The 21,255-nt window shown below is 40.5% G+C and overlaps 1 protein-coding gene across 1 annotated transcript in view; it reads right to left on the bottom strand.

Annotated features, from left to right (window-relative positions):
* The window catches only part of LOC309589246 (cadherin-6), a gene marked incomplete at both ends in the record, with an annotated part of 49,014 nt that extends 40,524 nt beyond the window's left edge, over nt 1–8,490 (bottom strand). Inside the window, one exon of the mRNA XM_082309211.1 lies at nt 8,263–8,490. Within this exon, the coding sequence (XP_082165337.1) occupies nt 8,263–8,490 (228 nt within the window). The remainder of the gene's footprint in view (nt 1–8,262) is intronic.
* Nucleotides 8,491–21,255: the final 12,765 nt, after the last annotated feature.

Raw genomic sequence — 21,255 nt, 5'->3', positions numbered from 1 at the left:
GAAGTAGCATGAGGCTCAAGCTCACACCAGTTTACAGTAACCATGAATATATATGCAAGAGTTTTCATCCACAGGGCATTAACTCTTTGCCCGCAGCCCCCTTGGCAGTTGTTATTCCCTATGTGTACAGGACATTCTGTGAGGAATTTTAGCAGTTGTAAGTAACATTAACGTTGCGTTAAGCAACTGACCTGAAATGTGTAAAACCACAGAAAGAGCATGGAGTGGAAGGAAACTATGAATGCTCTGACACCTCTGTTTGCATGCCCTTTAAATCCTCTGCCAGTGCCCCCATCAGCTTGATTGCGAGGGCTGCTGGATAGGAGGAAGCATGTCATACAGCCAAAAGTACAGTTATACTGTTTGGTTCTGTCTTTTAGGGAGAACTTAACCTTCCATTAATGATAACATGATGCTAAACATAGAAGTTGTTATACAAATGCCTCGACTTAACTTGATGTTGTCTTCCAACATGAAGATATAGTATGGGCAAAGCTGACAAATATGCTAAAGATGACTGAATGATCATTATGTGAGCCTGTGTGGGATAGTAAAACCTTCTTTGTTCCAATAGACATCTAATGGTGAAATGTCATTTGATGTTTCACCAAGAGACAAAGTAAGAAATAGCTCCAGACAGATGATATTCCTATACACAGGGGCCATTCCAGCTGAGATCTTCTGGAGCCCTGCTCTGTACAACACGGCATATGCAAGTTGGGGATAGAAGGGCTGCAGTCTTCTTTGGGTGATATGACTCCAAAATAAACAACTCCGAAAAGAAAACTGTAGGAATGATAGGTCTAGCATAAACATTTTTTGATCTGTTTTTCCCCTCTTCCTTTAACGTACGTTTTTAACTTGCAGCTCACCCGGTCTTTTATTTCTTTACAACCTTTGTTGTTCTGTTTGGGTTATTTTGTGAAATTAGAAGAGAAGAGAGAAAGGATTGATATTTTTCCTTTCTTCTTTCCTTCTAGAGGGTGATTCTTCCCTTTCCTTCATCTGCCACCTCAGACTTTCATAACTACAAGCTTCACTGAATCCTGAAGTAGTTGCAAGTGCACGCTGAGGTTTGTTTCACCCCATTAATGGTGAAAGCAAGCCACAGTCTGCATTAGCGCATACGGATCAACAGTAGGTATTCACATCACAACACATTTTCAGTTTGTGTTTTGAAATGTTACACTGACTGGCCACAGACCTCAGTCTGCTGCTGCCCCACTGAGAACCTGTGTTCACCAGTGAGGGAAACAGCAGCAAAAGAAAAGGGAGTCACAGACAATATGAGTTTCATTTAACAAAGAGATTTCTCTAAGCTTTATGGTTTAATATTTTTGGTGAGCCAACTGTAAACAACAAATGGTAGAATAAGAGTGGTTCTTTCTCTTGAGCCTGAGAGAGGGATGTTTGTTTTTAATCTGTTGCTAGCCTGCAAGTGCTATATTCATGACATTGCAGCTTTATAGTGAGGACTTTACTGCGCTATACAAAAAATAAGAAAATGGTAATCACAGCTCCAAAGACCAGTGATCTACGTAACCCAAAATAAAGCATGAACCTCACCCACAGTCTCTCCTTGGGGAGGAAGATTAATGTGTTCAGCTGTTTTTCTATAGCCAGAAGTCTAGGGGCACACAATTCAGGAAGACATGCAGATTGCTGACAAGGGTAGGACAGGATGCTCTCTGAAAAGATGTGGCCCAAAATGCAAGCACTGGTATGAGCAGGTCATTAGCATATAGAAAACAAAATTGTTTAGTTCAAGGCAAAAAAAATGAAAAATACGGATTAACGGAAATATTGGCTTGAGGGTCCCAGGATTTACTTGCTTCTCTAGGTGGAATGGGAAGAATGGGAGGAGGTTATGTACTGCTACACTGTAAGTACCATCGTGTGCCATAATGTAGGAAATGCGGTATGTTTGAAACAGATGGTTGTAAGGCTCTCATATTGTGTAATACATTTGGATACAAGGATGATGCCAAGTAGATTCACAATTATGATGATCGTAAACATTAACTGTGCTATATTTCCTGCCTTTTCATTTTCTGAATAACATTCTTGCCCATCCCACCCATTTCTCATTATCTCCTTTCTTAGCCCCCATATGACAGTTTAGAATCTGCAAGCTGTTTCTGGATTGTCGTCCTGGGCCTCTAACCTCTCAACTGTCCCTCATTTCAGAGTTATCTCTATTCCACAGAGACTGACAGTACAGAGAACTTCTATCAGCACCAGTAAATCTTTCAAAGAGGAATATAAGACAAGTGTGTGTATGTGTGTGCAATTCAATATAGGAATGAAGGGCAGTTGGGAAAGTCAAGTGGTGGAACATAAAATATGAATGATGGATGAGGAATAAAGGAAGTGCAGATGCACCATGGCATTTGTTCTACCTTTTAAGAGAATGACAAGTATTCAGCCTATTGAAGCGGGAGGCAGGTGACCTAATCATTTAAACAGGGAGGGAAGGGGCTAAGAACTCTGATTTTTTTTTTTTTTTTTTTTTTTTTGTCTAATCTCACTTTAGAAATTTCTGACTTTTAGCTGTGCATAAGGTCATTTAACCTCCCTGTATATCAGTTTCCTCATGTGTAAAAGGCTGGTCTTAATGCTTCTTTCACCACAGAGTTAAACATCTCATTGCAATTAACTAATATTGGTACATGTAAAGGACCCTGTGACTTGTCAGGAGCAAGGGCAGGAGTGCCATAAATGGCCCACAAAAGCCCTATGCCCTGCTAAGAGAGAAGTTCCTCTGCAGAGAGTAGTGCAGACAGCCGTTAGTGCTCCCCCAGGACCACAGCACCCTCACACAGATGGTGTGCTGGAAGGGGCCTAAATCTGGAAAGGTGCAAAACTTTAGTCCTCCTTCTTTGGCATGGTGAAGGGTGCAGACGTCCTCTGAGAGGCACAGTGTGAAGTCAAATTTCATGTGCACATTTAGCTGTGAAAGAAGATCATTGAGGACTTGCCAGGGATAGGGGTCCAGCCCAGAGCCTTGTGTACAATGTGGGCAGCGCTGCAACCCAGAGAGCACCTCAGATTGACTGATGCAACCTAGGGATGACTGACAGCTGTCTTCAGTTTTGCTGTGAGCCACTTCAAGCCCAGGAATTGTTCAGGACTGAGAGGTCATTCAGAGACTTAAAGCCTGGCTCTTGAGCTGCCAGTTCTCCTGGAAGCAGAGTGCATTATCCAGACCTGGAGAAAGGCTATTCTGAGTGTCAAAATAAATTGAAAACTGTTTTGAGTAGACTCCCTGAGTAAATAGAAGTCACAAGTGGAACTTTTAATTTTAGGCCTTGTAAAGATAATAAATAGTCACTGTGTCTGGAACAGGAAACTGAAGGCATCAAGTGTATATCATAGTGCAAGTTACAAGGTAAAGAAAACAAATACTGAGCAAATGTTTGCCAACAGAACTGCATAAAGCATGTTAAAAGTGCAGATGGGAAAAGTCATTTTAGTTTGACTTTTCACATCTTTCTTTTTTGAGGGAACAAAAGATTTGATGATAAGTACAGAATGCTAGCATACTAAAGATCTGAGAGAAAGTGAAGGTTTCTCTTGCTAGTTATCATGTCATCCAATTAAGATACGATACCTTTTAACCATTGGAGTAATGTGACTCATTACCGCCTCAAGTGCTGAAAATACATGGATTGTATTCCATGACAATAATTTTCCTTGTTCAAATAGCCCCTTGTGTATGCTCACAGCCAGATATTTTTCTCAGTATTGACTTAGTCCCACTACTTGCAATGGTTTGGAGAGATTCTACGCTTTGTTTGATTTGCTTCTGGTGAAATACACCACAAGGAATGGTTCTGCTTGCCTTCAGAATAGTTGTAGCCAGAAGTAAAAATCAGGGAAAAGAAAGAAAAAGAGTACTGAAATTATGTTGTGATACCACTTAGTTCATCCCCTCCTACTCCAAAGCAGGATCAACGGTACCTTAAACCATTCCTGACAGTGGGGAACTTATCTTTCCCAGTGGTTCTTTCAACACCAAACAAAAGAATTCTGGTTTTGCCTAGAGTAATGCAGTATCCTTTCTGCTTTGCCAAGCCACACAGCAGCAGGACTTTGACTTTGTCTGCCTTGAAAAATGGAGTTGTCAGCAGAGGATGATTGTTTATGATGGGTTGTACAGGTAGTAACATCAGATAGCTTCCAGGCGGCATACTGCTTGAACTATATGAACATCAATAAGACATAGCAAAAATGAAAAGTATGTCTGGAAGTTTCCTTTTAGTACCAGACAGACAGAGTGTGACAAAACCGTTCCACAGTTGTTCCTGTTGTTGTTAGGAAAGCAAGTTGCTCCTTTCCATTGCAGGCTGCCAGAAGCTGTTTCTGGGTTAATGAGTTCAGATCTTTCTTTAGTCTAAAAAAAAAAAAAAAAGAGGCTTCCTATCCCTTTACGTAACAATGACTTGTAGGTTTGTGCTCTAACAAGACCACTCCGTGATGGATGCCAGTACATCGATTTTATGTAGCCAATGAGACAGCTGTGCAAAAACATCAAGGGCATACAAATGGTAACTATACCTTTGAGTATAATCTTGGAACAGGGCAGATTTTTTTCACTCTTTTGCCCAGGAATATCTGAAGACCTCTAGGGAACATAGCATATATTTCTATATACAGCTGCACTACCACTTCATCGTTTACCTGTGATTTAGAGCTGCATTCACCCCAGCCCTTTAAAATTGTACAAAGCAGCCATAGGTACAACTAGATCTCTTTCAAAATCCAACTCAAATATTGCAGATTTTGGCTAGGTAGTAGTGTTGGGCACTTCTCTGCTTTGATGCTCATGTAATCCTTTTATTTTATTTTGGGATTGAGTCCCTGCCAAGTGCCATAATTTCTGAACCAGAAGAAAAGATATCTTCAGGTTAAAATGTCACTGTGCCCATCAATCACACTTCAATGAATAGCTGTAGTTCACTAGTTATTCAGCAGTGCAATGAATAATTCCAGTCTAGAATTTTTCTGCAAGTTCCTTATATTATTATGTCTGAGACTAACCAAGACTGGAGGTGTGAAATTCTACTCTTTTTAAAAGGCTTTATTTCATGAATATACAGGAATGAAATTCAGGAATACAAGAACTGTATAATAAAATGGTGGATCTGGTGTCAGAGCCACAGCATACAATCAACTTGTATTGATAACACTGGGAGCTTCTTGTTGGCAGCCACATATTCTTGTCCAGTGTGATACAGCAGCATATTTGGGCTGACAGTAAAGTGTGTAGCATACAAAACTGGGGAGCACTTCTTAATAGCTGACGGTACCCATGGGTACCAAAAAAAGGCTACTTTGTTTCCTATGTGCTTAGGCACTTATCTCCTAAAGGATGGAAAGCATTTGGGTTCATTAGATACAGAGTATACGGGGTATGGAGCACAGTAGTGCCCTGGTCCCTGACTCTGCTAATGCTTCAGCACTGTCTTCAGTATTGCCTGGAGCTCTGTCTTCAGAGAGATTACCTTTCTTTTTTATTATCTCAAACCTAAATACATTCCCCTTCACTTTTCTTTCCCTTCTCTCTAAAACTATTATGATATAAATGCGGCTTTTATAGTATAAACAGTTACAGGATTTTACAACTGTAATTTGGGCAGTTTATAGAAATAATGCTGTTAGAATCTTTCACAACAGACTTCTTATATCTCAAATTTTGATGTAGATGTTTGAATTAAAGAGATGTTAACAAATGACAAGACAAAAGTAAAACCATCCCAAGTAAATTTTTTTTTTTCTTGTAGTTTATATGGAATAATTTTTTTATAATTATGATGTTAATGCCCACCAGCTTTAACTAAACAAAAAAACCCCAGAAGATCCAGGTCTGACTGCTTATACAGTAAGACATAAGCACAATTCCCCTTCACATACATATATTGCTATTGTTTTAAAAGATTTTCCTGTTCATATTTCTTTATGATATAAGAGAATAAAAGGACTATAACCAAATATTCGTGCCATTTTTGGTTCATATTTAAGGTTAACATTTAGTCCTCTCAGAAAAAAATATGCTTCATAAACATGTTCATTATCCTCATTTGCCCACACCAATCAAGTTTAATTGCTCAGTTAAATTGCCTGGTTACCTCAATTTGGAGACATTCAGCTGTTTCTATCATTTATCCTCACACCAATACTCAACTTTCTCTAATAATAAATGGCTGCTCTTCCATGCCTCTTGGCTAATTGCTCAATTACAAGGGTGTGAGCAGTTCTGGCATTTCAAAGACGTGTGAAAGGCCACTTGTGAACAGCCCAGGGACACAGAATCAATGACATTTATATGTTATATGTAGTTTCTATGCTTTGTAGTAGTAAGTGTATTAAAGTACCAACAGGCAGAACAACAACTTTTAAAAATATCATCCACATTTTTTTCTCTCTCAATGACTCCAGTTCAAACTTTCTTGGATTTCTGGTCCAACTAGACCGGTTTTTAACTGTCTCTGAGCAAACTCATCCTGCAGGAATACTCACTCCCCCATCAGTCCCTTTGAAGCCAATAACTTATACTCTAATTCTGCAGTGGAGAGAACGGGGGACTTGGGGCTGAGCAGATTTAATGTCAAAATTCACAGTGAAAATGACAGGCTGTAGGACTTGCCTCAGCACCACATGCTTTATCTTTGGCGAAAGGGATCCCCATTGCCCTAACCCCCCTGAGTAGACTGTGAAATAGGAGATTGTGTGGAGGTCTTCTGTCTTTCAATTTGTTTTTTGTTTTTTTTTTCCTTGACTCCATATTTCTTACCTGTTGGGGTTTTTTTTCCTTCACTGTCTCATCTTCTGTTTTTATTTGTGCTCTCTTTAGGTAACCTTTTTCTCCCAACTGCTATTCTCTGCCCCCATTTGATGTCCCTTTCCCCTCCCCTTTGTAAAGTTTCCTCTCCTTCCGCCTCTGTCTTTCTAGTTCTTCCCTCTTACTCTCTTCTAGCTTTTTTTCTTACCCTCTTATCTTCCTTCTCTATTTCTCCTCTCTGAGGACTCTCTGCCTTTGGCTTTTTCCTGTAGATTGGGCTTAATGGTACCCTTCATGAATGCTGATTATCCCGGTCAGAACTCTATGAGTATTACACCAGCTGAGTAGCTCTTCATTTGAATCATGCCTTGCAGCCATTTAGCAGGAAAGGAGTGTTGCATCCAACTTTGACTGACAGCTGATTGGCAGGCAAGAAAAGCAGCCATCATCTCTCATGGGAATGCTCGGAATCTTGCAGAGGGAGATAAAATGTCAAACTACTGTGATCTGCAGCCTTTGCTAAGAGGCTTGAGAGATCAAACTAGATCAGACACAATCCCATTTTAGTTTGGAAAACTAAGCTGTATTTTTTCTGCTTTGAATGTCATCATCAATAGCATAATTTCTGCATTCTGCAAGAGAGACTCCTATAGACTATGGCACCTTGGGCAGCGTAGACTCTCTCTAGACTTACCACAGGTGCATTAGCTCTACAATTCATATAAAGGTTGTTACCTACATGGGGGTTTGCTGCTCAGGGAGGTGGATATTCTCAGAGTTAAAAGTTGTGATTTTTTTTTTTATTCTTATTTTTTACTGACTCTTTTCTAACTGTCAGCATGTTTTGAGCTTAGAAATTTTCAGCTGCCTGCTGCTTCTTAGTGTATAATCACAGTGTACTTCAACTTTTTGTAATAGCATGGCCTGTGGTATTATGGTCATGTCATAGAGTTCTCAGTGGCACTACAAAACCTCATGGCTGCAGCACTGTTGTGTGCAGTGGGGAATAAAAAAGGAAATGGTTGCCTTTTGCTGGATAGAGAGAATCCTCACCAAAATATGGGTACTGTGTATCCTAAATATCTGGGACCAAAACCTATTCTGGTTTATATAGTTTGACTCTAGCAAAATTAATAAGCATGAGGGAAAAATGCATATTACATTTTAAAGCTACAAATCGGGCCTAGACAACCCTATAATTAAGCTGCACTATTTCCAGACAAAAATAAAAAGGAAAATCTTTAAGATAATTGTGCATGATTGGCCATGGGACTTGCTGGTTAAATGAGGAACTCCGTGTTGTTGATTACAATTTGCAGCTGAAGTGTACTAACCTTTCCGCTGAATTACTCCTTAGCAGAAGCTAGGCAGACAGGAAGGCGAACTAAAAGTTGTAGCAGGCATTGTTCTTACCTACTTGCTATTGCTAGCTTTCCAGTGCTTCTAAAATCAAAACACAGATGCATATGAAAGAGTCTTACCTTGCCAACATATTGGTAGTCAGTTCCTGTGTATTCCTCCAGTAAAAAGAACTGATTCCACATCCAGCTCCTTTTGGAACGATGGAGATCTCGCCTGCTGTTTCCAGACAATACCAAAACCTTTTCCTTTTCTGGAAAGCCACTAGTCCTTTTCGATAATGGAGTTAAGAAACTTTGGTGGGGCTGACCAGCCCAAAACAGCAGCCAGAAGCAATGGTAAGTTCTCATCACGGCAACACAAGAAGGTCTAAATAATGACTTTTTTTCCTTGTCCTCAAACTAACCTACTTTACTGCACTGAATCCAGTCTCATGCCGTCTCCTTCTTTAAACAGTCTTTGCAGTCTCAAAGGATCTCTGAAAAGAAAAATAACAAGTTTTTGAGCATTTTCAAAGGTACTTAACATTCATTACTACAGCAAACAAGTCCAAAAAGTAGAAGAGTAATAGTGATTGTTGAAAAGCTGGGCTGTTTCTGGTTTAAAACATTGCAAGTGGTCCTTCAAATAATCTGAGTGAATCTATACTGAGTAGGAGGAAGGAGTCCTGATGTTTGGGTTTGTGGGGTTTTTTTCCCCCTTTAACTCCATTTACTTCCATTCATCGACTAAGGCAAACCAGGCATTTCTCTTTTTACTGCCTGGACTTTGGGATGTAACTGATTAGTTTCTGACTGGGGACCTTGATGAGGTTACCTTATTACATTGAAGAAGGGCTAGCAAGAGTGCACACTGTCTTCCCAGGAGGCATTCTGTTGCTATAGTTATGGGTTGAAGAACCTGGACTTAGATAACTCCAGGATTTTTCCCCCACATTTAAGGAGTTTTGCCTTTTACTTCATTTAGGAAGTGTTAGACAAACAGGTTAGTGAAATAAATGTGCATATTTGTCAACATCTCCCACATACTAGACCTGATTGATACTGCGTAGGAAGTTAAGCGGACATTTTGGTTTTCTCAGTTACCTACCTCCAGAGGTTTAGATTTTTAAATACACAGTTATATACGTAAATGCTTTCGTTAATAACTTCTAAAAATAACAAAAAAAATCAGCTAGTTCATCTCTACTTGTGGGTTCTTACTAGTTTCTGCTTTCTACTATTACTAATACTAAATATCTGTGCACCTACAAAACAGTTATGAAAATGATCCCTATCTATCTCTGAAGATTGCATGATTTTAATAATGAAAAAAGCTATACATACAGTATCACTGTGTAGTGCAGACAGTCTTGTTTTTAAAAAAGTTGAAAACTTCTATTCAGGGAGAAGAAATGATACTATCTGTCTCAGGTAACCGGTCATGCAAAATGCCTAATGAGCAGCTTTGGAATATTTTACAGTCTGAAGAAATCAGAATTAGTTGACAGAGACCTTCCACAACATATATTTTTCATAAACACTTTGTTAAATTTTTAGTCCAAACAGTTCCATACTGTTACAGAAGGATCATTTGATTAATTTTCATTTGGTTTCGAACAGATGCTCTTTGGAAAAGTTTTTTTTTTCAATATTCTGATCAAGAAACAATAAATCATTCTGAACCAGCTCACAATTCAACACAGCTGCTCTCAATATTTGTAAATAAAGATTGTGGAATGACAGTCTGACTATAGCAAATTGAAAAGAGAATTTTTTTTTGTTTTATTTTGTAAGCATTTCACGCAACACTACTTTGGTCATATTCTATATCAAAGGCGAATTTTTTCCCTATACTATGTGTGTTTGTTTTTTAAAGGTGTGAATCAGACAGAATTTAGCCTTTGAGCTACACTGATGGAGTTAAAGCATTTACGAAGACTCGGGTTAGCCACTTTTCTGGTTGTCATTGTTCTTAGTAATAAATTGAATAAAATAACCTCAAGACTCTTACAGTTCCTCTTAGTAAATAATTGTCGATAAAGAAATACCACTTAGCTTTTAGATGGATAGTAGGTAATGGAACAGGGCTGTTCAAACAATATTGTTTTACTGCTTCACAAGGTAAAATACTGTAAAAAGATAATTTTTGGTTGAGGAGGAGTCAGTTTGTTAACATTAAGAGGAAGAATGGAAAAGGTACAATTAACTCTGAAGCAGTGCAGTTTCGTCTGGAGAAGAGGGAAGGTTTTTAGTTAGCCCTCATTAATGCCAGTGAACTTTCTGTAGGTAAAAACAACCCTGTCCTGCAGGTCATGGGAGCTGTATCCATGTAAGGCTTTGAGTGTTGTGAGATAGACACAGACACATAGGCATATACACACACACAGGTAAACACACACACACACAGATATAACAGCAAGAACAGACCCGCTGCTCACCACAGAAAGACCTTCACAGAGGAGGAACAGAAAAAGCCAGTGTGACTAAGCTTTACAAGCTGTTCAACAATTGCCTTCAGTGTGATTCATGGAGCACCGACAAATAAATGTGCAGGTTGCAAGAGGGGGACACAGGCAGATTCAGGCACTGGGCTAGGGAGAGCTGAGGTGGCTTTAACTCTCTCCCGGTTTTTATACTCTTTCTTATCTTCCTCCTGTACCCTTGTGACCTGTGTAGGGTCTTGTCCTTTATGGCTCTGCCAACATCCACTCCTCTAAGCCCTGGCTCTGAGTGGAGGCCGTTCTGGTGGGCATCTTCCCTGACGTGATATGGAAGAGGAGATTATGCCTCATGCAATGATTTTGACTTCCATTTTCTTGCCAGGGTGCTTTGCAGGGAGGTTGGGGCCTGCCCAGGTGAGTTAATTAGTGCCCTGGGCAGTGGCAGCCCTGGCAAGCTGCCATGTGACAGCATGCCCGTCATGATGTGTGCTTGCAGTGCAGATGTGAAAAGACGGATGAGATGGTGGCTCTGGCTGTACGCACACAGCTTGCCTTATCGGGGAGGCAGGGTCTGAGCTAGGGAGCGCAACATATGAGCAAACCTATTATTTTGCTATTAGTGAAGTCTGCATGGATTGCTGAGGTGTGAGGGAGTGAAAATCATCACTTGACAGGCTCCCCCATGCTCGTCTCATTACCCCTACAGCCAAATCCCACAGTGGGGCTCCATACCTCCGCTCCTGCACGTAATGTTTCCTGAGCAGTGCTGCCTGGAGCAGCATTACCTGGACAGGATTTGTGCCAGCCTTTTAAAGGATCAGTACTTCAAACGCCAATTGCCAGGAAACAATTATTCCTGTGGGGAAATTTTCTGCACTTGAAGTCAGCTATATTTCACAGCTCTGATGTCATGGGAGAGGTTTTATAGTGGCTCATGCTGAAATATAGCTCACGAGAATGATATCATAGCTGTGAAGTATAACCTTTTACTCTTCTCTGCAGAGATGTGTCCAAAATGCTGAAATAAGGGCATGATCCCATAATGTTCTTCTTGACTGGGGAGTCTTCATGAAGCAGCACAGCAGCTAAGCCCCAGCAGCTTCACTGTGAGTGGCAAGAAAGGAGACATACTTTCACAGATCTTGGCTTAAGTATGCAATTGGAGTAAGTACCATCTGAAGTCCAGGGTGTCTTTGCCCTATAGGTGCGGATAACTGTTTTACAGGTCATAGTGATAGGCTCAGTTGAGTGAATAAAAAGGACAGGAGCACTATGAGCTGAGCCTTTAGTAAAGAGTGAGTTCCTGTGGCTCTTAAATGCCATTCTGTGCTCCAGTCCCAATGTTTCATGCTCCAGAGAGGTCTCTGCAATGTAATAGTTTTTCTCATGCAATCTCCTTTATTTTGAAAACAAGTCATTCACCAGGGATATTTTATTTCCTTTAAAGGGAGATGTGCAAATATAACTGATGGGACCTTGGGATGGGGTCTAAACTTTCTTTGTTTTCTTCACATCACACAAAGACAGGAAATGACATAAAAGGGGTGCTTTAAACATGGCATCTCTCTCAACCATCAAGTGGTCAGCTAGTTGCGGAACTCACTGTGTTAATCAGCTGTCAAGAGTGAAAAATGATTTTACTGTACAACAGCCTCAGACAACTGGCTTAGCTCTGTCAGCTCAAATATATAGCAAATCTGGGCTTTTTACAGGAGAAGAAGAAAACTGCATACCCAAGCTTAAAAAAAATCCCAGTCTATCTTTAGGTATGATGATTGTTAACATAAAAGCAATGTCACTTGCAGTCACAGAACTGTCTCCAGTGTGACAAGTCGCAGGTTTAAAGCTTATGTTCATGCCTCTTTGAAGGATCAAAACCTCAGACAATTGTTTAATCACTATAAATATCAACTCACTTCAAAATTATTTCCCCTAGGTGATGATATTCATAGTCAGCCTTTCTATTCCCCCTCTCCCCCAATATCTCATTAATGTAGGTAATGTCTTAATGCCACCAATGTGAGAATTCAGTGCAAATTTACACCCTTCCAGAGAAATACTTAATTATTTCAACTATAAATCAAAGAGGAAATGCGTCCATTCGAGTCACTGCTATGAATCAGGGACCTCTGCCCTGGAGATGCCTCTCTGGCACAGTGACAGGCATCAGGTGAAGGTTCTTGACACGAGGAACCCCAAAAAGGTTCCACCTCCACTCCCACTCAGCACCGTGGGTTGTGCTGCTCTTCCCAGTTGGTGGTTAAATAAACCAGACTAGCAAAGAGCCTTTGCATGAGAGGCATCAGTAAGGAGAGGGAAAACATTTTTTCTTCACTTGTTTCTGTTCAGTCCCATAGTACTCCCCCCTCAAAGGAATATGCTTTATAAAGTGTCCTAGACTCTGGACTTGAGCATAATTTCTTTTCAGACCCCACGCATTCAATTACGTTTCTGTATGTATTTATACATCTCGGACATTATGGGCTGCTGATTATTACATTTTAAATAGCCTCTAAATATGCCAACAACCATCAGTGTCTCTAAAGTTTCTGACATAACCTTTATTCAAACAGAAGTGCCAGTATAATAGATCTTTTATTCCCTAGTCATCTAGGTACAGTTTCATTGTTTGAGGGTTGGGTACAAAGCTTCACACATTAGGATTAAGGTCCATTAGTACACTGGAATGAACATTAATTTTATTTTCAAGAATTGATAATGTACTGTTATTCTCACACTGAGACTGAATGAGGAGGTGAAAGTTAATAGATGATGTGGCATAGTAATTTAGGAAACTGAGCATGGGAAATGATACTGATATACCCTGGGTGAGTGTAATATGGATCTGAAAATTCAGCTAACAAGAATAGTTAGTTTTAGGTTTTGGTTTTTTTGTTTTGTTTTGTTTTGTTTTTTTCCTTTTTCATTTATGTGACACAATGAACTGCATCCATCCTCATGAAGATTGCTCAGATTCTTGGGGAAAAATGCACAAAGGCAGAGAATAGACCCTGTTCTTTCATTCTGGCAGATTATACTATGAATGCACCAGTGTATGTGCCATTACTGCCCCAAAATCAGCTCTGGTTTATGGTTGTTGGTGGAAAGATGCAGATTAGTCCCTGGCTTCATCAACAGTCATATTATCATAGAATCATTAAGGTTGGAAAGGACCTCTCAGATCATCAAGTCCAAATGTTAAACTAACTGCCAGGTCCACCTCTAAACCATGTCCCTAAGCACCACATCCACATGTTTTTTGAACACTTCCAGGGACTCTGATTGTACCACTTCCCTAGGCAGTCTGTTCCAATGCCTAACTACTCTCTCCATGAAGAAATTTTTCCTAATATCTAATCTAAATCTCCCCTGGCACAACTTGAGGCCATTTCCTCCCATCCTGTTGCTTGCTACCTGGGAGAAGAGATGAACCCCCACCTCACTACAACCTCCTTTCAGGTAGTTGTAGAGAGCACTAAGGTCTCCCCTCAGCCTCCTCTTCTCCAGGCTAAACAACGCCAGCTCCCTCAACCGCTCCTCGTAAGACTTGTGCTCTAGACCCTTCACTAACTTCGTTGCCCATCTTTGGACACGCTTCACCACCTCAATGTCCTTCTTGTAGTGAGGGGCCCAAAACTAAACACAGTACCCGAGGTGTGGCCACCTCGAGTGGCCGAGTACAGGGGCACTATCACCTCCCTGGTCCTGCTGGCCACACTATTCCTGATACAAGCCAGGATGCCATTGGCCTTCTTGGCCACCTGGGCACACTGCTGGCTCATGTTCAAGCGGCTGTCAGCCAACACCCCCAGGTCCTTTTCTGCCAGGCAGCTCTCCAGCCACTCCTCCCCCAGCCTGTAGCGTTGCATGGGGTTGTTGTGACCCAAGTGCAGGACCCAGCACTTAGCCTTGATGAACCTCATACAGTTGGCCTCAGCCCATCAATCCAGCCTGTCCAGGTCCCTCTGTAGGGCCTTCCTACCCTCCAGCAGATCAACACTTCCACCCAATTTGGTGTCGTCTGCAAACTTACTGAGGGTGCACTCAATCCCCTCATCCAGATCATCAATGAAGATAGTGAACAGGACCATCCCCAATACTGAGCCCTGGGGAACACCACTCGTGACCGGCCGCCAACTGGATTTGACTCCATTCGCTACCACTCTCTGGGCTTGGCCATTCAGCCATTTTTTTACCCAGTGGAGAGTGCACTTATCCAAGCCATGAGCAGCCAGCTTCTCCAGGAGAATGCTGTGGGAGACAGTGTCAAAGGCCTTACTAAAGTCCAGGTAGACAACATGCACAGCCTTTCCCTCATCCACCAAGTGGGTCACCTTGTTATAGAAGGAGATCAAGTTGGTCAGGAAGAACCTGCTCTTCATGAACCCATGCTGGCTGGGCCTGATCCCCTGATTGTCCCGCACTTGCCACGTGATGGCACTCAAGATGATCTGCTCCATGACCTTCCCTGTCACCAAGGTCAGGAGATAATATTATATAAAGTGTCTACCACTGCCTTTGGAAGAAAAGGAGGATTCTGCCCTGGAAGCTTTAATTTATATTTAATTTTGTATAAGATGTGGGGATGCACTGAAAATATTCTGATATCATATCTTCTAGGTGATTACCCAGCCAGCACCAGTTGAGTTTGCCAGGCAAACTGACCCTGCTTAAATCCCAAACAATTCTACAGAGCAAACTGCCAGCCACAGTGACTGGACCGCAGGCTTCAGCTTCAGAGTTTCCCTGTGGAGGAGAGTCAGTTGCTAGTCCCCTGGCGAGACCATGCAGTGAGAGATACTCTCCATACTCACATGGTCCTGCTGGAAGGACCTTCCCCTGGCTCAAACATCAGGTGCAAGTGTTTAACCCATCAAACCTGAGAGAGAGGAAGACATCAACACTTCATTGTCAAAGCCTGAGGAATGAAAGGTGGGGAAAACATTAATGGGGGAGGAAGATAATGGCTAAATAGTCAATCCTGTGTTTGCTGTGTAAGGTGTGATAGTCTGTGGTATGGAATGAGGCATGCCAAGTAAGGAGCTGATGATTATTTGCTTGGATTTTACCTTGTTGTAAAGCCATGCCAAAGAAGCAATGTCTAAGTCTCTCAGAGAACTTGAATGACCCAGAGGAGCGAGGACCCCAGGCTGTCCTTGGGGCTGTCCTCACAAATATGAAGTACGTGGTTCTGTTACCCTGCAGGCAAGACTGCAAGGAAAGGATTAAGGCTGTAAGGAAAATCTGCAGAAAAATTACTTTCTCAGAAGCGGGGTGGGGCGGGGGAGGTTAAAGTAGCAATAGCTGCACAAAGAAAAGAAAGTATTCTAGCTAACTTCAAAAAATAGAGGCTTCCAAATTTATCATATTCACTTCTTTTCAGTGTCATATTCATATATTTTAATATATCATATTTATACATTTTCATATCTAGCAAAGAATTCCTTGCTAGATATTTTCAGTAGTAGCTAAGTTTCATGTGCTCGGAAGCTGTAACACTGCAGACTTGTCCATAATTGACTTGGACTTAAAAGGCAGTTGTTGAGTTTGAGCTTACTTTACAATTATGTTTCTCTTATGACCAGTCAGATCTGAAAGTCTCCATCTAATAATTTTCTCAAGTGTGAATTAGCTTTTACAGCTCTGAAATCCAAATGCCCTTTTTTTCCTTCGTTGTCCATGAGGCATTCTTTTGTAAATATCAGTCATAAACAGAAAAAAAAGTCAATTTTTCAGTGTAAAGATAGCTGATGAAATGTTGATCTTGTGATGTTCACTTTTTCTTATATCTTTGTTATATAAGCCCATATACTCTAGAGATCATTCCTGTAAATACACCTCTGAAATAACAAAACAGAACAGAGACAGGAGAGAATTCAAACTGAAAGATTTGTGGTTTTAAACTAGAGGTACTTTCTGAAGACATCAAATACACAACGTAGTTGCAGCCAGCAGTGGTTGATTATAGTGTCTTTCAAAGTCATTTTTTAATTCAGTTCTCTCAGCAGGAAAAAAGGTCCAGAGCTATAAAAATAACTAAATGCAGCAGAAATGTTAAGATAACTACTACCTCCATCCTGCATTGGGATCTATTAACATGGCCCTTTTGAACAAGGCAACTGCTTTAACCCTAGTGGACCTGAATGCACGTGAACACCAGCCTTCACAAAACCACACACTGACAAAAGAGGGAAAGTGAGAAGTATAGCTCTTTCTTTACTTCATGAGTAGTGGTGGCAAAAGATGTCTGTATGACTTTATTCAGTAGCTAGTGAGTGAATTGATGCTATTGTTTGTCTGCTCTCAGATATTTTGATATTTTTTTTTCACTTGGCATTTGAAAAGGGCCTTAGTGTCATCTTGTTTCAGAGGTGCCTCTCTAAGTCTCTGTATTTAGCCACACTGGGAGCATATCTTTACACTGTGTGTAAACAGTCTCAACACACAAGATAAAGGAATGACACAGAAAAGGAAATCTTGTTTCCATTGTATGGTTGCATTAAGTGACTTTTCTGTGGTCATTCAAGAATATCTGTGGTGGGGCTGGAACCTGGACTTAGATTTCCTGAGTCATACAGCAGCATTTTAATCACAAGATTATTCTTCCTTTCTGATGGTGTGCCAGTCCAAGGCATAATATCTGTGCTTTAATCACCATATGCACCTTTGTTGCACATACCGGCTGGATGTTGGCATATGCTGGAGGGTGTGTGGACACTGTAGCTGGAGCACCTGGAAAAGGATTTAACGTTCCCTGGTTGTACAGGCAAGAGCAGCAACCTTATGTAGGTGTCACAGGCTAGTCACCTCTGTGAGCAGATATACGGACGAGGAAGGACAGGACCCAGCTCTCGCTGATCCTGTCCTCTTTGTGAGCTACCTCTGCGTGGCATTACAGGGAGCAGGAGCTGCTCTTGCGAAAGGCTTCTAGCTTCTTCTGCCTTTTGCAGGTGACATGGGGACAGGCCTCCACGGTATTTTATTGTCCCCCTGCAGAGGGAAGCATTCTGCTAATGCTGCATTATAATCTAAAACAGGAGACAGGTATGTGACTAGCAGGTAATATATAATAATGCAGTAAATTATATTAAGTTGTTCCTTGATGAAGAGAAGACTAAAACAGTTAAGCAATCAACTACATTTAGTGGGAGAACAAATTGGTAGCACTCCTACTGCTGTGTGTATCCAGTACATGGGTCTTTTATTCCTGATCAATACCTTAATGGCAGAGTAGCAGATGCACATGGAATCATAGCCAAAGGGTTTTCAGCAGTACCAAAAATATCCTTGAAGCCATAAAAATGCTGTAGGAAAGCCTTACTCCTTGTTGCAGTACTTGAGGGAAGTCTTCAGTGTTGTCATCCTGTTGTGAAAGTTACTGTTGTTTTCAGATATACAATAAGCTACGATCAAAATTGCAGTTGACTTTATAAAGTTGGGGTTTTCCCTAACGCTATTTATTTATTTATTTATTTATTTTAGGATAGGGAACCAGCAGGTTCTTCAAAGCAGGAGTGTCATCAAAAAGAAATTCAGTCTACTTTATGCATTGAAATTTGATGTCTGAAAAGGAGCCTAGCCTCCCTACCCAGTTAATAGAAAGTGAAAGGCTCTTGGGTGACTTGAAGTGCCTAACTTAAAGCATTTTGTCCCTCCACTGAAAAAGCTGCATGGTTTGAATACCTCTTATTCTGTTTCTTTTTAGACTCTGGTACTTGAAAGTCTCCTAGACAGGCTCTTAGAAGTGATCAGTGATTTTTTTAGGCTTTTCATTGTAAAGCAAAAATAGAGCTATTTTAAACAAGACTCCATTCTGAGATAGGTATGAGATGCCACCACCCAAAAATCTCTAGTAAAGGAACTATTCCAAATCTTTAGACACATTAAAAAAAAACAAACAAAACAAAACTGGTCAGCTTCTCCCTTCAAATTGTTTTTCTTAATGTAGGTGTGATATCCTGTTTTGCTTTTTCCATGCACACTCAACCTACCATTTATTAGGCACTTACCTCCATGCCATCAGAGGAAAATTGTCCACAAGCTCCCATAAATGAGACAGAACCATAGACAACAGATCCTTTCTGTGCTGATCAGCAATTACTCAAAGCCAAGGTGTCAGCGATACTCTCCAAACACAACAGAAAAATCTGGGCTTGCAGCTGTTTTAGTGTCATTGCAGTTCTCCCTCAAGTATTGTAGTGTGATAATGAAGGCAAAGGCTATGCTGCCACTTGCATAGCCAGGAATAAGAGAAAGGAGGAGGTAAGGTTTCTTTTTCAACAGGCACCAGCATATCTTCCTATCAAAGACTGACTATTTTTAACAGTAGTAATTAGGCAGTTCCATAACAGACACAAGTAAAAGAAAATTCTTTGACAGGAATGTTTTGGTTGTGCTTTGGGCAGTGTATATTGTTGTCAAACATGATATTAATTGCTAAAATCCTGACTTATTTCCTACAGAAGAAACTCACAGGCTGAGATAACGGAATTGTTATAGCAAGTGGTACAACTGAGTGCAAACAGGTAAGCAGAGTTCACCTGATTCTAATTTAGGCATATTAGAGCTTATGCACTTTTCATATGTACAAAAGAGACTGTTCTTTTTTTTTTTTTTTTTTACAACTGTCTGTAACTTCACATTTCTAGGATAGCCAAAATCCTATATATGATTGCTACTGATGGTTTTTTTTAGGTTTGTTTTTTTTTTTTTTTTTTTTTTTTTTTTTTTTTAGCGACCCTAATCTCTTCTGCCTGCCTTTTGCAGTTCCCCCTTACAGGGACTCTCCTCGCTACCCCCATCCCCAGTGTGCCCCATTTCATCTGTGGTAGAGCAAAGCAGTTGTCTGTCTTAAGCAGTTTTCCATTCACCAGCTGCTGTTTGCTTCTTTCTGCTAGAGGCTTAGTGCTCACTATATTTTTCTTTACTTCTTGACAGAAACATATGCTAATTTCCCACTCTAAAGTTAGGCAAAAACAATCACTAGGTGGGACATAAGGTACTGGACCTGGGGAGGATAGAAACAGCTAAACTTTGACTTTGTATTTGACTGTCAGGGGCTTTCTTATTCCTCATAGGCTTTCATGGTCATTTACCACTGTGAAATGGATGCAGAGTGCTACCAAATCAGAAATGCCTGCAATGCTCGGCTTATTGTGGGCAAGTGAACTCCATTTGTGCAAATACGCTCCAACAGGAGCAATCAACTGGAAAACAGAGGGATGCCCATTAAGACTCATTTAATTACGAATGTGCTATTAAAGGAACTGTAGATTAGTAGGTCATGTCTCTTTTTTTGATGAAAGAGTCTATTATTTCTTTGATCGTGATAGTAACTGGCTATACTAAAACACTATAGCTTCTTTAAAAGCCTCTTAATGTTACCCCTATTAACTGCTCAGCTTAAGAAGCTGTAGCAAAAGACAGGAAAGCTAATGCAGGTCTGCTGGCCTCCCTTCTCAGATCTCTTGATCCTACTTGGGATCCTATTAAGGATCTAGGAGATCTCAAGCAGGACTAGACTGGATGGCAGAGGGCGGAAATACCTGGGGCAAGTCCTCCTGGGCTATCGTCATGGCTAGCATTAAAAACCAGCTGCAGCAGGGAGAGGGACTGACCATGTCTGGGTGACTTCTGAGTTACTAGGACTGGCTAATGACTATTAAAGTGGGAATAAGGCATGCTTGCAGTTCATCCAGGGTGAATAAATACTACGCTATGATGGCAGGGATGTTCTAGCAGTCTGACTAGTAGGACATTCTTGTCCAGGCAAGATGATATTTATTCATTGTACAACTGCACGCCAGAAGCATCTACACGCTGCCTGTGACTTCAGGTGAGGCAATACACTTTACCACTTCAGTGTGTATTTCCAGCCACGATGACTCATTACTTAACTGAGGTTTTGTGAACAGTGAGTGATGTTTCTGAAACTCTTGAAGTTTCTTGAATAGGAAACATGCATACTTGCTTTTCAAATCACTAATCTGAGAGGTGGCTTTCTTCTTTGAAAAGGGCCTTTTAATATGTTTTTGCTAGTAATTTTATGTTTCTCAGAATATGAAAAAGTATAAAAGAATAATGTTACTTGTGACTGAATAGCTTCTGAAGTATTTAATAATGCCACTTATGTCACTAGTTCTTTGAAAAACCTTAATGAGTTGTTTAATTAGGAATATTGAGGAAATTTGAATCACATAATATTTTTTTTCCTCTCTTGGTTCACACAGCTCTGCATACATACACTGTGAACATCAAATATGACACAGGTGACTAACCCCTTTGCTTGTATTATTAAAGCACACTGCTCTGGGCATTGAAACCAATAAGAAAGTTCCTTTCAGTGGTATGTGATCAGATCCCTGTAAACATGTTGCTTCTTAGCAGTAAAAAAAAAATGGGAAAGATTCCAGTCTGAGTTAAAACAATAGATGTTCATAGTATTGTTAAATTCTTTGCAATTATATGTAGAATCTCTTTGGGATATAAACAGGGTTTATATTTTTTGCCAGTGGGGTCTCTAATGGAATTATTGAAATCTTCCCCGTGTGTAATGGAGACTTGAATATGGTGCTTTATTTTTAAAATCTGTTCCAGACAGACTCTTTGTTATTGTTTTCCATGGAAGGGAGTGGGAGCCATACTGCAACTCTTAACTATATTGTTAATGCTAAATAACTATGTAATCATCATA

This window comes from Platalea leucorodia (assembly GCF_965183815.1).
Source record: "Platalea leucorodia genome assembly, chromosome: 1".
Classification (NCBI taxonomy): Eukaryota; Metazoa; Chordata; class Aves; order Pelecaniformes; family Threskiornithidae; genus Platalea; species Platalea leucorodia.
Note: the sequence above shows the minus strand (reverse complement) of the source record. Positions and strands in the feature narration are given on the sequence as shown.